Raw genomic sequence first — 12,086 nt, 5'->3', positions numbered from 1 at the left:
GAATCATTATCCAAAAAATTTCTGTGAACAAACAGTTCATGCTGAGAATACTTATCCATGTTATAGGATGAGAGATGATGGTAGAAAGGTAAAAGTGCGTAGATATGAACTTGACAATAGATGGGTTATTCCATATTATCCTTATCTATTGGCCCTTTTTTATTGCCACATGAATGTGAAAATTTGTTCTACTTTGAAGTTGGTGAAATATTATACAAATATGTTTTCAAAGAACATGATTAGGGTTGCAAACAAGTCGAGTCGAGTCAAGTTTTGACCAAATCGAACCGAGTCCTGACTTAATTTTATTGAATTCGAGCTTGAGCTCGACGAACTAATAATTTAAAGCTCGAGTTTGAGCTCGACTTGATTAAACTTGAGTTCCAAAAAAATAAAAAATAATTATATTTATTTTTTAAAAAATAAATAAAATAATATTTTTTTCTTTAATAAACAATAAATATTAAGGATATATATGTAATTTTACTATTAAAATAAAAATATATATATACTTAAAATAAAAAAATAAAAAATATATATACTCAAACTCGCGAGCAATATTTTGAACTCGATTTCGAACTCGACTCGAGTTTGACTCAATTCGTTTGCAGTTCTAGACATGATCTTGTTAGTTTTAAGGTTGTTACTGGAGAAAGCTCTGCTGATATTGATGAAATAAAAGAATTCTAGCAGGGAAGATGGATTTCACCCCCTGAAGCATTTTGACAAATCTATGAATTCCGACTAAATGAGATGACCCCAGCAGTTTATTCTCTTCAAGTTCATCTCCCTAGTCAGCAGCTTATCACTTTCAGCAAAAATTTAAATCTTTTGGAATTGATGAGAAAGATTGATTTTTCAAAGACCATGCTAATCGAATTCTTTGAAATGAACAAAGCAAACTCAAAAGCTAAAAATTTGAAGTGCTTTTATAGAGAGTTTCCTGAGCATTTTGTTTGGTCTACTAAATTTAAAATTTGGGCTGAGAGAAAACGTAAAAAGGTTATTCGAAGACTAGTAACTGTTAGTTCTAAGGAAGGAGAAAAGTATTACCTTAGACTGCTGCTAAATCATGTCCAAGCATCTATGTCATTTGATGACCTTTTAACTGTCAATGGTCAGAAAATGAATTGCTTCAGGGAAGCTGCTTTGAACCTTGGTCTATTACGCTGTGATACATATATAGAAGATACCCTTGAAGAAGCAGCAGTTTTTCAAATGCCATCATCGTTGAGACTGTTATTTGCTACTGTTCTTGTTCATTGTTCACCCACTGATTCTATATTACTCTGGGACAAATTTGAACAACAGTTATGCAGTGATTATCAAAGATCACAGGAACTTTATCACTATTCTTCTACTGAAATCAGAAGTAAAGTCTTCAAAGATATCAGCAGATTGCTTGAGCAGATGAGTAAAAATATTGATGATTACCATTTAGTTCCAGATACCCTTAAAGCTGCACATCAGGAACATATAACAAAAGAAATTGACAGTGAAAAGAATATTGAGGTATTACCAGAAGATTTGCTTTTGCCTTTTAAATTGAATGCTCAACAACGACATGCTTATGATTTAATTCTGTCAGGACCGCAAATTTTCTTTATCTCATAATACTTTATTTATTTTTTCTTACATGCATTTTCTTCATTAAACCCTATTACATTACTTTTTCGAATTTTTTTTTGTAAGTAAATATAGTTTTAAAATCATTTTTTTTGGTATACGCTAGTTTATAAGAGTGTATATCGAATGTGGGACCTACTAGTGCGGTAAGTTCGATAAAATTCGGTCAATTGATTTAAATTGTGTATACCGGGTTTAATTTATCAGGTATTAAGAGATAATTAGAGGATACCAAATGGATGAGAGTTGGCGACACAAAAGGATAGCCATGTATTAATGAATGAAGGGTTTTGGGGATTGTTTGTAACCCTAGGACCAACTATTGTCTTTTTACTCAAAAGTCATATTTTATTCTTTTGTACTAATACTTAACCTGGAAAGACGTACGACATGTAGTCGAATCTCACTTGTACATTTTGTTTACTCGATTTTGGATGTGAAACCTTCAATTGTTTTACTTTGATGATTTTAGGGTTTCTTGGCTATTAAAGCCAGTTTGAAGTGAAAACTTTTGAAGTATCTGTACTTGAATCGGTGAGTGTACCACTCCCCTCATTTGCTGTTTAACTTGGTTTCTGCCCCTGCAATCTGCTATTTAAATGACTGCACTATCTGTTTATTCTATTTGAGATGAGAGTGTACTTTATCACACTCATCACACTCATTCTCTTATCTGTCCATATGTCTATTTACTGTGTATAATCTATTAACTGTATCTGAGTCTATTCGGACGTCGTTTGGAGGCTGGTATCCAACGACCTTTCTGTGACCTCTGAACTCAACACCTGTGGCTAGTTACTCAAGTCGGGCCGACAAGGGTCTGGTCGATTAGATAACGAACCACGGTAGTCTGTTTTGGGAATCATTGGGTATTGAGACTCTTTATTCCGGTATATTCGAGTATTACCATTATTGTTCCTGAATGGAGTTCGAGCCCGGTAGGGATATGTTTGGTGGACGAAAATTGGTGTAAAGTGGAGTCTACGGATATCTTGGTTCTGTTTAGGTGGCGGAGAGTCAACGGGCTCGGATTAAGTACTGCAAATGAAAATCTGACTCCTGAAAGCCATTTGTATCCTTTCCCTTTGAATCACAGTGTCTAAATGCTTTCCTTTATATCTGATATATGTATCTGATTGATTAAACGTGAAAGGCCATGATTTTACCCTGTTGATTTTGATCCCTATCTTTTGATGTTTACAAAACAAATGGATGATACTAATATTTCTTCAAGATATACTTTCAGTTTTGAAGTTATTTGATTCCATGAACAAATGCAATTGAAAGAAGACAAAGGTTGTTGAAAGCTGTCGGGCGCTCAAAAAGATTGCATCGGACGTCCGACAACCATTGAGTATTTTCGGACGCAGAAAACCAATCTACCGGACGTCCTAAGAAATTAAAGAAAAATTCTCAGTTTTACATCATACCTTCGGACGCAGAAAACCAGCCTACCGGACGTCCGAAAGAATTGAAGAAAATCTCTTAAACTCTCTGCCTGTTGTCGGACGCACAAAATAGGGCTACCGGACGTCCGACACTGCCAACGGATAGTTGACTGTTCAGCTACTTTTTATCCGTTGAAAGCATTAATGAGGCACTTTTTTGGTCCTATATAAATAGTGGTTGGTCAGATATTTCAAACAACTTTGGCATACTGAAGATACAAAAGATCTAGAGAGATTTTAGTGAGAAAATACTCTTCAAAGAAGATTTGTAGTCTTAGTGGTGTGAGGTTCATTGTAAGTTTTTCATTTGTGAGTGAATCTTTCATGAGTGTAGCTCTGTGAAAGTTGTCCTGAGAGATAGTAAAACGTTCTGGCTTGACCGAGTGGAATTCGGGGCAAGGAGGAGGTGAATCTTCCTTTGTACACAAGAGTGATTGTAATTCATCAATTTGAAATAGCTTGTTTGAATTAATCTACAAGCTCAAGAGGAGTTGTGTGGTTAATTGGTTTGCAATTCTTTCCTTTTTATTTACTTACTGTTACGTTTGTGCTCTTTAAATTGATTATCTCTTCTACTCCCAAGCAACCTTGCTTTCTTGTTAATTGTCTCATTGGTTGTCTTCGGACCTTACAATTGGTATCAGAGTTTGGTCTCCTAGAGATTAAGTTCAATCGGCTTGGGAGTAAAAATGACAACCAATAATGCTATATTTTTTGAAGGACATTCTGTGATTAGACCACCTATGTTTAATGGGTCAAATTATGTGAGTTCGAAAGAAAGAATGATTATCTTTTTGCAATCTATTGATATTGAATTGTGATTTATTATTAGTGATGGTCCATATGATGCCTCTCTTATAGATGAAAATACTTATAGATCTAGACTAAAAACAAGAAGTGAACTGACTGCTATAGATAGAACTCATCTCACCTTAAATACAAAAACCATGAATATGTTATATTGTGCTTTAGACTCAAATGAATCTATTAGAGTCAAAGACTGCAAATCAGCCAAGAAAATTTGGGATAAACTGAGAGAAATTCATGAAGATAGTGAGAATGTTAGAGAACAAAAAAAGTCCATTTTAGTTACAAAGTATGAATCTTTCAAGATGCAATCTCATGAAAATATTGATAAGATATATTGTAGATTCAATGACCTCATTAAGGATTTAGAGGTGCTAGAAAAAGAATATTGTCTTGGTGAGAAAAATAGAAAAATCCTGAATGCCTTGTCCAATAATTGGAAAAATAAAGTGACTGCTATTGAGGAGACTAAAGATTTGAATACTATGCCTATTGAATCTCTTATTAATTCTCTAACCTCTTATGAGCTGAAACTTAAGTCCAAAATGCAAGAGAATGAGGATGCAAAAGTAAGAAAAAATATTGCTCTAAAGGCATCTCAAGATGAAGATGATTCTGCCTCCCTCGATAAAGATGATGCAGAAGGTGATGACAATGATATCGCACTCATCACAAGAAGTTTCAAACGAATACTCAACAAGAGAAGATTCAGAAAAGGTGGACCTAGCAATTCACTCCCAAATCAGTTCAACAACCTGAGAAACAAAGGGAAGCTAGAATTTAACAAAAAGTAAACTGATAAGTGCTTTGAATGCGGTCAACCTGGACACTATGCAAGTGAGTGTCCAATGAAGAAGAGAAAATGTGAAAGAAAACCAAGAATCAACAATTTACAGTTCACATGGAATGAGTGCAACTCCGATGGTGAAATTGAAGAGAATGAAGAATCTGCTCAATTAACTTTCATGGCCATTGGAGATGATGAGATAACATCTTCTAACTTTCAATTTGAAAGTGATGATGAAACTGATGATGATCTTGAATCTTTCATTATAAAATTGCATGATAGTTTGAAAGAATCTTATACTAGAACAAGGAGTTAAAACAGAAAATTAGTTTTTTGTTTCGAAATAATGCAAATCTTTTTCAATAAAATAAAAAGTTGAAAGTTGAAAATGATTACTTCAAAAAGAGTGAGACTGATTTACACTTTGAGTTTGATAGAAAAATAAAGCTTTGTGAATTGTTCAAAAAGGAACAAGGTGATTTGAAAAGAAGAATTGATGGTCTAAATGAATTGCTTAAATACAAGAAACAAGTCTGTTTTCAAAAGAATATGTTGAATTCTAATTCCAATGAATTTGCTATCCACAAGAAAAGGCAAGTCAGATTTATTAAACCCGTTCATGTGAATCATTCCTTGATTATGTGTAATTTCTGTTATCAAAAAGGTCACATGAAAAGTGATTGCTATGTGAGAAATAATATAAAAAAGGCATGAAATGCATGTGAATAGTTAGACATGATGCTAACTCTAACAAGTAGGAGATTTTGTTAATCATTGCAGTGATTCTTGTTCATAATATTTTTTTTGATATTTCTGATACTTTGATCTGAGTTTTTGAATTTTACTGAATCTGTATGATATCAAAGGAAAAGAAAAGAACAATTCTGATCTAAAGATGATTTGCTTTATCAAAACTCTCTGTCATATGTTGATACTTCTTTTGATATCAAATTCTCTGTGATATGTTGGTGATTGCTGTCATTTTTCTATTTTTATATTCTGTTATTGTTGCTGGATTATGATAGTTAATTTTTTTACTCTCATCTTATGATGACAAAATGGAGGAGATATGGTTGCTATGTGTAAGGGGGAGTTTTTCTGAAATTATAAGTTTGGATGCAATGTTTGAGGGGGAGCTGATATTTATTTTTGTTTCTTTCCATCTATTGTTTTGTCATCATCAAAAGGGGGGAGAATGTTGATCTTGATCCTTATCTTTTGATGTTTACAAAACAAATTGATGATACTAATATTTCTTCAAGATATACTTTCAGTTTTGAAATTATTTGATTCCATGAACAAATGCAATTTGAAGACAAAGGTTGTTGAGAGATGTCGGACGCTCAAAAAGACTGCATCGGACGTCCGACAAACATTTAGTATCTTCGGACGCAGAAAACCAGTCTACCAGACGTCCTAAGGAATTGAAAAAAAAATTTCAGTTTTACATCATACCTTCGGACGCAGAAAACCCGCCTACCGGACGTCCGAAAGAATTGAAGAAAATCTCTTAAACTCTCTGCCTGCTGTCGGAAGTACAAAATAGAGCTACCGGACGTCCGACACTGCCAACGGATAGTTGACTGTTCAGTTACTTTCTATCCGTTGGAAGCATTAATGAGACACTTTTTTAGTCCTATATAAATAGTGGTTGGTCAGATATTTCAAATAACTTTGGCACATTGAAGATACAAAAAATCTAGAGAGATTTTAGTGAGAAAATACTCTTCAAAGAAGATTTGTAGTCTTAGTGGTGTAAGGTTCATTGTAAACTTTTCATTTGTGAGTGAATCTTTCACGAGTGTAGCTCTGTGAGGGTTATCCTGAGGGGTAGTAAAACGTCCTGACTTGACCGAGTGGAGTTCGGGGTAAGGAGGAGGTGAACCTTTCTTTGTACACAAGAGTGATTGTAATTCATCAACTTGAAATAACTTGTTTGAATTAATCTACAAGCTCAAGAGGAGCTGTGTGGTTAATTGGTTTGCAATTCCTTCCTTTTTATTTACTTACTGTTACGTTTGTGCTCTTTAAATTGATTATCTCTTCTACTCCCAAGCAACCTTACTTTCTTGTTAATTGTCTCATTGGTTGTCTTCGAGCCTTACATATCCCTATATGTTTGGTACCTCATTGAGCGTAAACTCACCCCTTTCTGTTGCCTTTGTTTTCCTTACAGGGGACAAACTTGAAAATCACGATTTTGGAAGAAAATGGTCAAACTAGTATATATGTCATGTTGTTAAACTCTTTTGAAAATGAAACTCTAATTGTGTTTTGTGTAGTATGAGTACCTCGGATTGCACTGTATGTTAATTTGTTCAAAACTTCAATATAAATATATGTATAAGTGTTTAACCTTGTCTATTAAATGTATTCCATTGAGACTATGATTTTATGGTTTGGTAGGCATGTTCTCACCTTAGTAGTTTCTGATTGTTCATTTTCTTTGGGTCCTATCGCGCGTACTATGTTGGGTTTGCGTGAATCGACTCCGTAGTCCTGGCGAGAGTTGGGTAGGCGGTCCGCCGAAACCTTTGGTTCGCCTTAAGGTGAGGTAGGGCTGTCACAAGTGGTATCAGAGCCACTTCGCGTGGTTTCTGTGCGGAGTGAGTTTGGGTCAAGTGGTGTTATGGTCCTGCTTTCATGAATGCGTCGAAAGGTATAAGTGCTCTTTTGAGCATAAGTTATGAACCGTGCATGTCATAAGTGTAAAAATCTTTATCATAGGACTTGAGGAAGTTAGGTATGTATGTCGGGTAGGAATTTTTAATATGAATGATTTACGCTTAGGACCGGCCGGTTCGAGTTGTGAATTATCTTATTTGGAATTCTTATATCCGGCTACTAAATCGATGAGAGCCTAGGTTAGAAAGGACTTAGGCGAACTAGAAATTTGATTCTATGGAACTTCATGTGGTTTGTTCGGGTGTTCGTACGTATGATTAATCTAGATTAAAATATAAATTGTGGCATTCTCGTAGACTATGGATGGAGGCTTAGAGGGGAAATAACTTTTCGTTAGTTGCTTTTGTGCTTTTAACCTAGATCGTCTATAGTACTTTTGGATAACCCCGCTACCTTCATGGATCTCTTTTGGTTATATCTAGCTGACTGCTACTGTGTGACTGGTTCGATACAGTTGTGTGTATATATGCTTTTCATCTGTGTGTACCTCTTGTTACTTGCTTATGCCTATAATTATCTTTAATATTATCTTTGCGCATCGACTTTATATTGACTTAGATCAATGGAGAGTACTCGTAATAGACGAGGCCGTGGGCGTGGAATTAGGCAACTCACGTCTGAAAGGGGCACTGCGAAAATCTCATCTGAACCAAACCCTGAACCTAGGGTTGACCCCAACGTCCAAATAGCTGCTGCCATGCAGCAAATGACTGCTTTGCTAGCCCAAGTGGTGCACCAATAGGGCCAAAACCCTAACTCCAACCCTGGAAACCCAGGCAACCACATGGAGAGCGAGGACAAGGCCTTCAAGAGATTCCAGAAGTTTGCCCCACCAAAGTTTATTGGGGGACCCAATCCAGATGTAGCCGAAAGGTGGTTAGAGAAAATAGTGGATATCTTTGCTGCCCTGCACTACACGGAGGAACGACAGGTGACTCTTGCTATTTTCCAATTGGAAGGGACGGCCCGTTCCTGATGGAACGTAATACGACAAAAGTGGGACCAAGAGCAAATGCTCAGGACTTGGATGAACTTTATGCGGGAGTTCAACGCTAAATTCTTCCCTACTCTAGTTCAGGAACAAAAGGAGGATAAATTTATCCGATTTCGTCAAGGGACCCAGACAGTGGCCGAGTACGAGAGCCAATTCACTCGACTATCTAAATTCGCACCCGAACTCAACGTGACCAAGCAACGAAGAATACGGCGATTCGTCCAGAGTTTGAATGTGGAGATCCAGAAAGATCTAGCCGTAGCCCAAATTAACACCTTCAGCGATGCCGTAGAGAAGACGCAACGAGTAGAGAATGTTAAGCTGCAGGTGAAAAACTTCCAAGCCAAGAAAAGAGGCTTTCCTGGGAGTAGCTCCGAGCCAACAGGTACAAGTACACCCCCTAAGATTGGAAAGGGAAATGGAGGGGTACGACTACCAGGGGTGTCAAGTGGTGTTTCACCAGGAGGTTCGGCCTCTACTACTCGTGGTCCCTGTGGATATTGCGGAGGGCCAAATCATACGGAGACAAATTGTTGGAAGAAAGAAGCAAAATGTCTAGGCTGCGGAAGTGCCGATCATTGGATTGCTGACTGCCTAGTTCGATTGCGAAAAGGAAAAGGGATCCCGCAACCAACTAAGACTAACCCTGGACAGTCGGAAAAGGAAGGGACTGGACTGAAGGTACCAGCTCGGGTATATTCTTTAGAGTACCATCAAGTCCCTGACTCGTCTGAGGACGTAGAAAGTACGATCCGTTGATTACCTTAGATTTTGATAGATCCCGTTCTCAAGAAAATTTCGAGAACGAAATTTCTTTAAGGGGGAGAGAGTGTGAGGACCGCAAATTTTTTTTATCTCATAATACTTTATTTATTTTTTCTTACATGCATTTTCTTCATTAAACCCTATTACATTACTTTTTTGAGTTTTTTTTATAAGTAAATATAGTTTTAAAATCATTTTTCAGGTATACGCTAGTTTATAAGGTTTTAAGAGTGTATATCTGGTATACGCTAGTTTATAAGGTTTTAAGAGTGTATATCGAATGTAGGACCTACTAGTGCGGTAAGTTCGATAAAATTCGGCCAATTAAGTTAAGTTGTGTATACCAGATTTAATTTATCAGGTATTAAGAGATAATTAGAGGATACCAAATGGATGAGAGTTTGTGAGATAAAAGGATAGCCATGTATTAATGAATAAAGGGTTTTGGGGGTTGTTTGTAATCTTAGAACCAACTGTTATTTTTTTGCTCAAAAGTCATATTTTATTCTTTTGTACTAGTATTTAACCTGGAAAGACGTACGACATGTAGTCGAGTCTCACTTGTGCATTCCGTTTACTCGATTTTGGATGTGAAACCTTCAATTGTTTTACTTTGATGATTTTAGGGTTTCTTGGCGATTAAAACCAGTTTGAAGTGAAAACTTTTGAAGTATCTGTACTTGAACTGGTGAGTGTACCACTCCTCTCATTTGCTGTTTAACTTGGTTTCTGCCCCTACAATCTGCGATTTAAATGACTGTACTATCTGTTTATTCTGTTTGAAACGAGAGTGTATTTTATCACACTCGTTCTTTTGTCTGTCCTGTGCCTATTTACTGTGTATAATCTGTTAACTGTATCTGAGTCTGTTCGGATGTCGTTTGAAGGCTGGTATCCAACGACCTTTCTGTAAACTCTGAACTCAATACCTATGGCTAGTTACTCAAGTCGGGCCGGCAAGGGTCTGGTCGATTAGATAACGAACCACGGTAGTCTGTTTTGGAAATTTTTGGGTATTGAGACTTTTGATTCCGGTATACTCGAGTATTACCATTACTGTTCCTGAATGGAGTTCGGGCCCGGTAGGGGTATGTTTGGTGGACGAAAATTGGTGTAAAGTGGGGTCTACGGATATCTTGGTTCTATTTACGTTGACGAAGAGTCAACAGGTTCGGATCAAGTACTGCAAATGGAAATCTAGCTCTTGAAAGCCACTTGTATCCTTTCCCTTTGAATCACTGTGTCTAAATGCTTTCCTTTATATCTGATATATGTATCTGATTGATTAAACGTGAAAGACCATGATTTTACCCCTATATGTTTGGTACCTCATTGAGCGTAAGTTTATCCCTTTCTGTTGCCTTTGTTTTCCTTACAGGGGACAAACTTGAAAATCACAGTTTTGGAAGAAAAGGGTCAAGTTAGTATATATGTCATGTTGTTAAACTCTTTTGAAAACGAATCCCTAATTGTGTTTTGTGTAGTATGAGTATCTCGGATCGCACTGTATGTTAATTTGTTCAAGACTTTAATGTAAATATATGTATAAGTGTTTAACCTTGTCTATTAAATGTATTCCGTTGAGACTATAATTTTATGGTTTGGTAGGCATGTTCTCACCTTAGTAGTTTCCGATTGTTCATTTTTTTTGGGTCCTATCACGCGTACTATGTTGGGTTTGCGTGAATCGATTCCGTAGTTCTGGCGAGAGTTGGGCAGACGATCCGCCGAACCCTTTGGTTCGCTTTAGGGTGAGGTGGGGCTGTCACAAATTCTGCATGCAATTTCTTCTTCTGCTGGCCAAAGTTTCTTTATCGATGGTCCGGGTGAAACTGGTAAAACTTTTCTCTATAGGTCGCTTTTAGCTACTTTAAGATCTCAAGGGCATGTTGCTATTGCAGTGGCAACATCCGGTGTCGCAGCATCTATTCGTCCAGGCAGAAGAACAGTGCATTCTAGATTTAAAATACCACTAGATTTGTCAACAAATAAAACCTGCCAGCTCAGTAAGCAAAGTAGTGTTGCAAGACTACTTTTTGAATCAAAACTGATCTTGTGGGATGAAGCATCAATGGCCAAAAGAGAAACTATTGAGGCCTTTGATAATTTGCTAAAAGACATAATGGAATCTGAGCTGCCATTTGGAGGAAAGGTCATCGTTTTTGGAGGAGATTTTCGACAAACTTTACCTGTGATTGAGCAAGCTTCAAAACAAACTCTCATAAAAGCTGGCCTTCTTAATTCACCTCTATGGAAAAAATTTCATATGTTGAAACTGACAGAAAATATGCGGGCCATTTTGGACCCAGCATTCTCAGAGTTTCTTTGAGGGTGGGTGAAAGAAGAGAGCCTGTTGATCCATAGGGCCAAATAACCTTATCAAAAGACATGGTCATTCCATATTATGAAAAAGAAGAGTCTATAAACAGGTTATAAAATTGTTATTCAACTATGCTTCTTTTTACTACTTTTTCTCTTTCTAAATTTGCCCTTTATATGTATTTTGACTTACCTTTCTTATATCCAGGTTGATAAAATCCGTGTTTCCAGATTTATTGGTTTATTCAAATGATCCTTATACTATGATCAATAGGTGCATTCTTATTCCAAAAAATAGTTCAGTTGACAAGCTAAATGATATCATGATAAAAAGGTTTCCTAGAAATCTTCATGTTTATGTTAGCTCTGATAAAACTATTGATCAGCGTCATCAAGGAGATTATGAAGATTTTCCTAATTCACATAACCCAAAAGGTCTTCCTCCTAACAAGTTGTTGCTTAAAGAAAATTGTCCCCTCATTCTTTTAGGAAATCTGAACCCTGTAGAAGGATTGTATAATGGTACACGTCTCATATGTGTAGAGAGCTCAGACAACATACAATCTGTGCTGAAATAGCTTTTGGCCAACACCAAGGAAAAAGAATCTTTTTGCCTAAAATTCCTCTTCAAACATCTGATAGTGAAGAAAATGGT

General features: G+C 36.5%; 1 protein-coding gene across 1 annotated transcript; it reads left to right on the top strand.

Moving 5' to 3' along the window:
- The first annotated feature begins 1,086 nt into the window (after positions 1 to 1,086).
- On the top strand, positions 1,087 to 11,441 carry LOC140035579 (uncharacterized). The gene is made up of 4 exons (XM_072076857.1): positions 1,087 to 1,512; positions 8,096 to 8,284; positions 10,000 to 10,003; positions 11,014 to 11,441. Exons 1-4 carry the CDS (start codon positions 1,087 to 1,089, stop codon positions 11,439 to 11,441), a joined length of 1,047 nt encoding a protein of 348 aa, XP_071932958.1.
- The last annotated feature ends 645 nt before the right edge of the window (positions 11,442 to 12,086 follow it).

The sequence above is a fragment of the Coffea arabica genome, chromosome 2c, assembly GCF_036785885.1.
Source record: "Coffea arabica cultivar ET-39 chromosome 2c, Coffea Arabica ET-39 HiFi, whole genome shotgun sequence".
Classification (NCBI taxonomy): Eukaryota; Viridiplantae; Streptophyta; class Magnoliopsida; order Gentianales; family Rubiaceae; genus Coffea; species Coffea arabica.
The sequence above is the reverse complement of the archived record's forward strand: the minus strand, read 5'-3'. Positions and strand labels throughout refer to the sequence as shown.

Coding starts and splice junctions, on each gene's coding strand:
- LOC140035579 (XM_072076857.1), top strand. CDS start 1,087: ATGTCATTTGATGACCTTTTAACTGTCAATGGTCAGAAAATGAATTGC. Junction 1,513..8,095: donor ACAGTGAAAAGAATATTGAG/GTATTACCAGAA, acceptor GTGCACCAATAG/GGCCAAAACCCTAACTCCAA.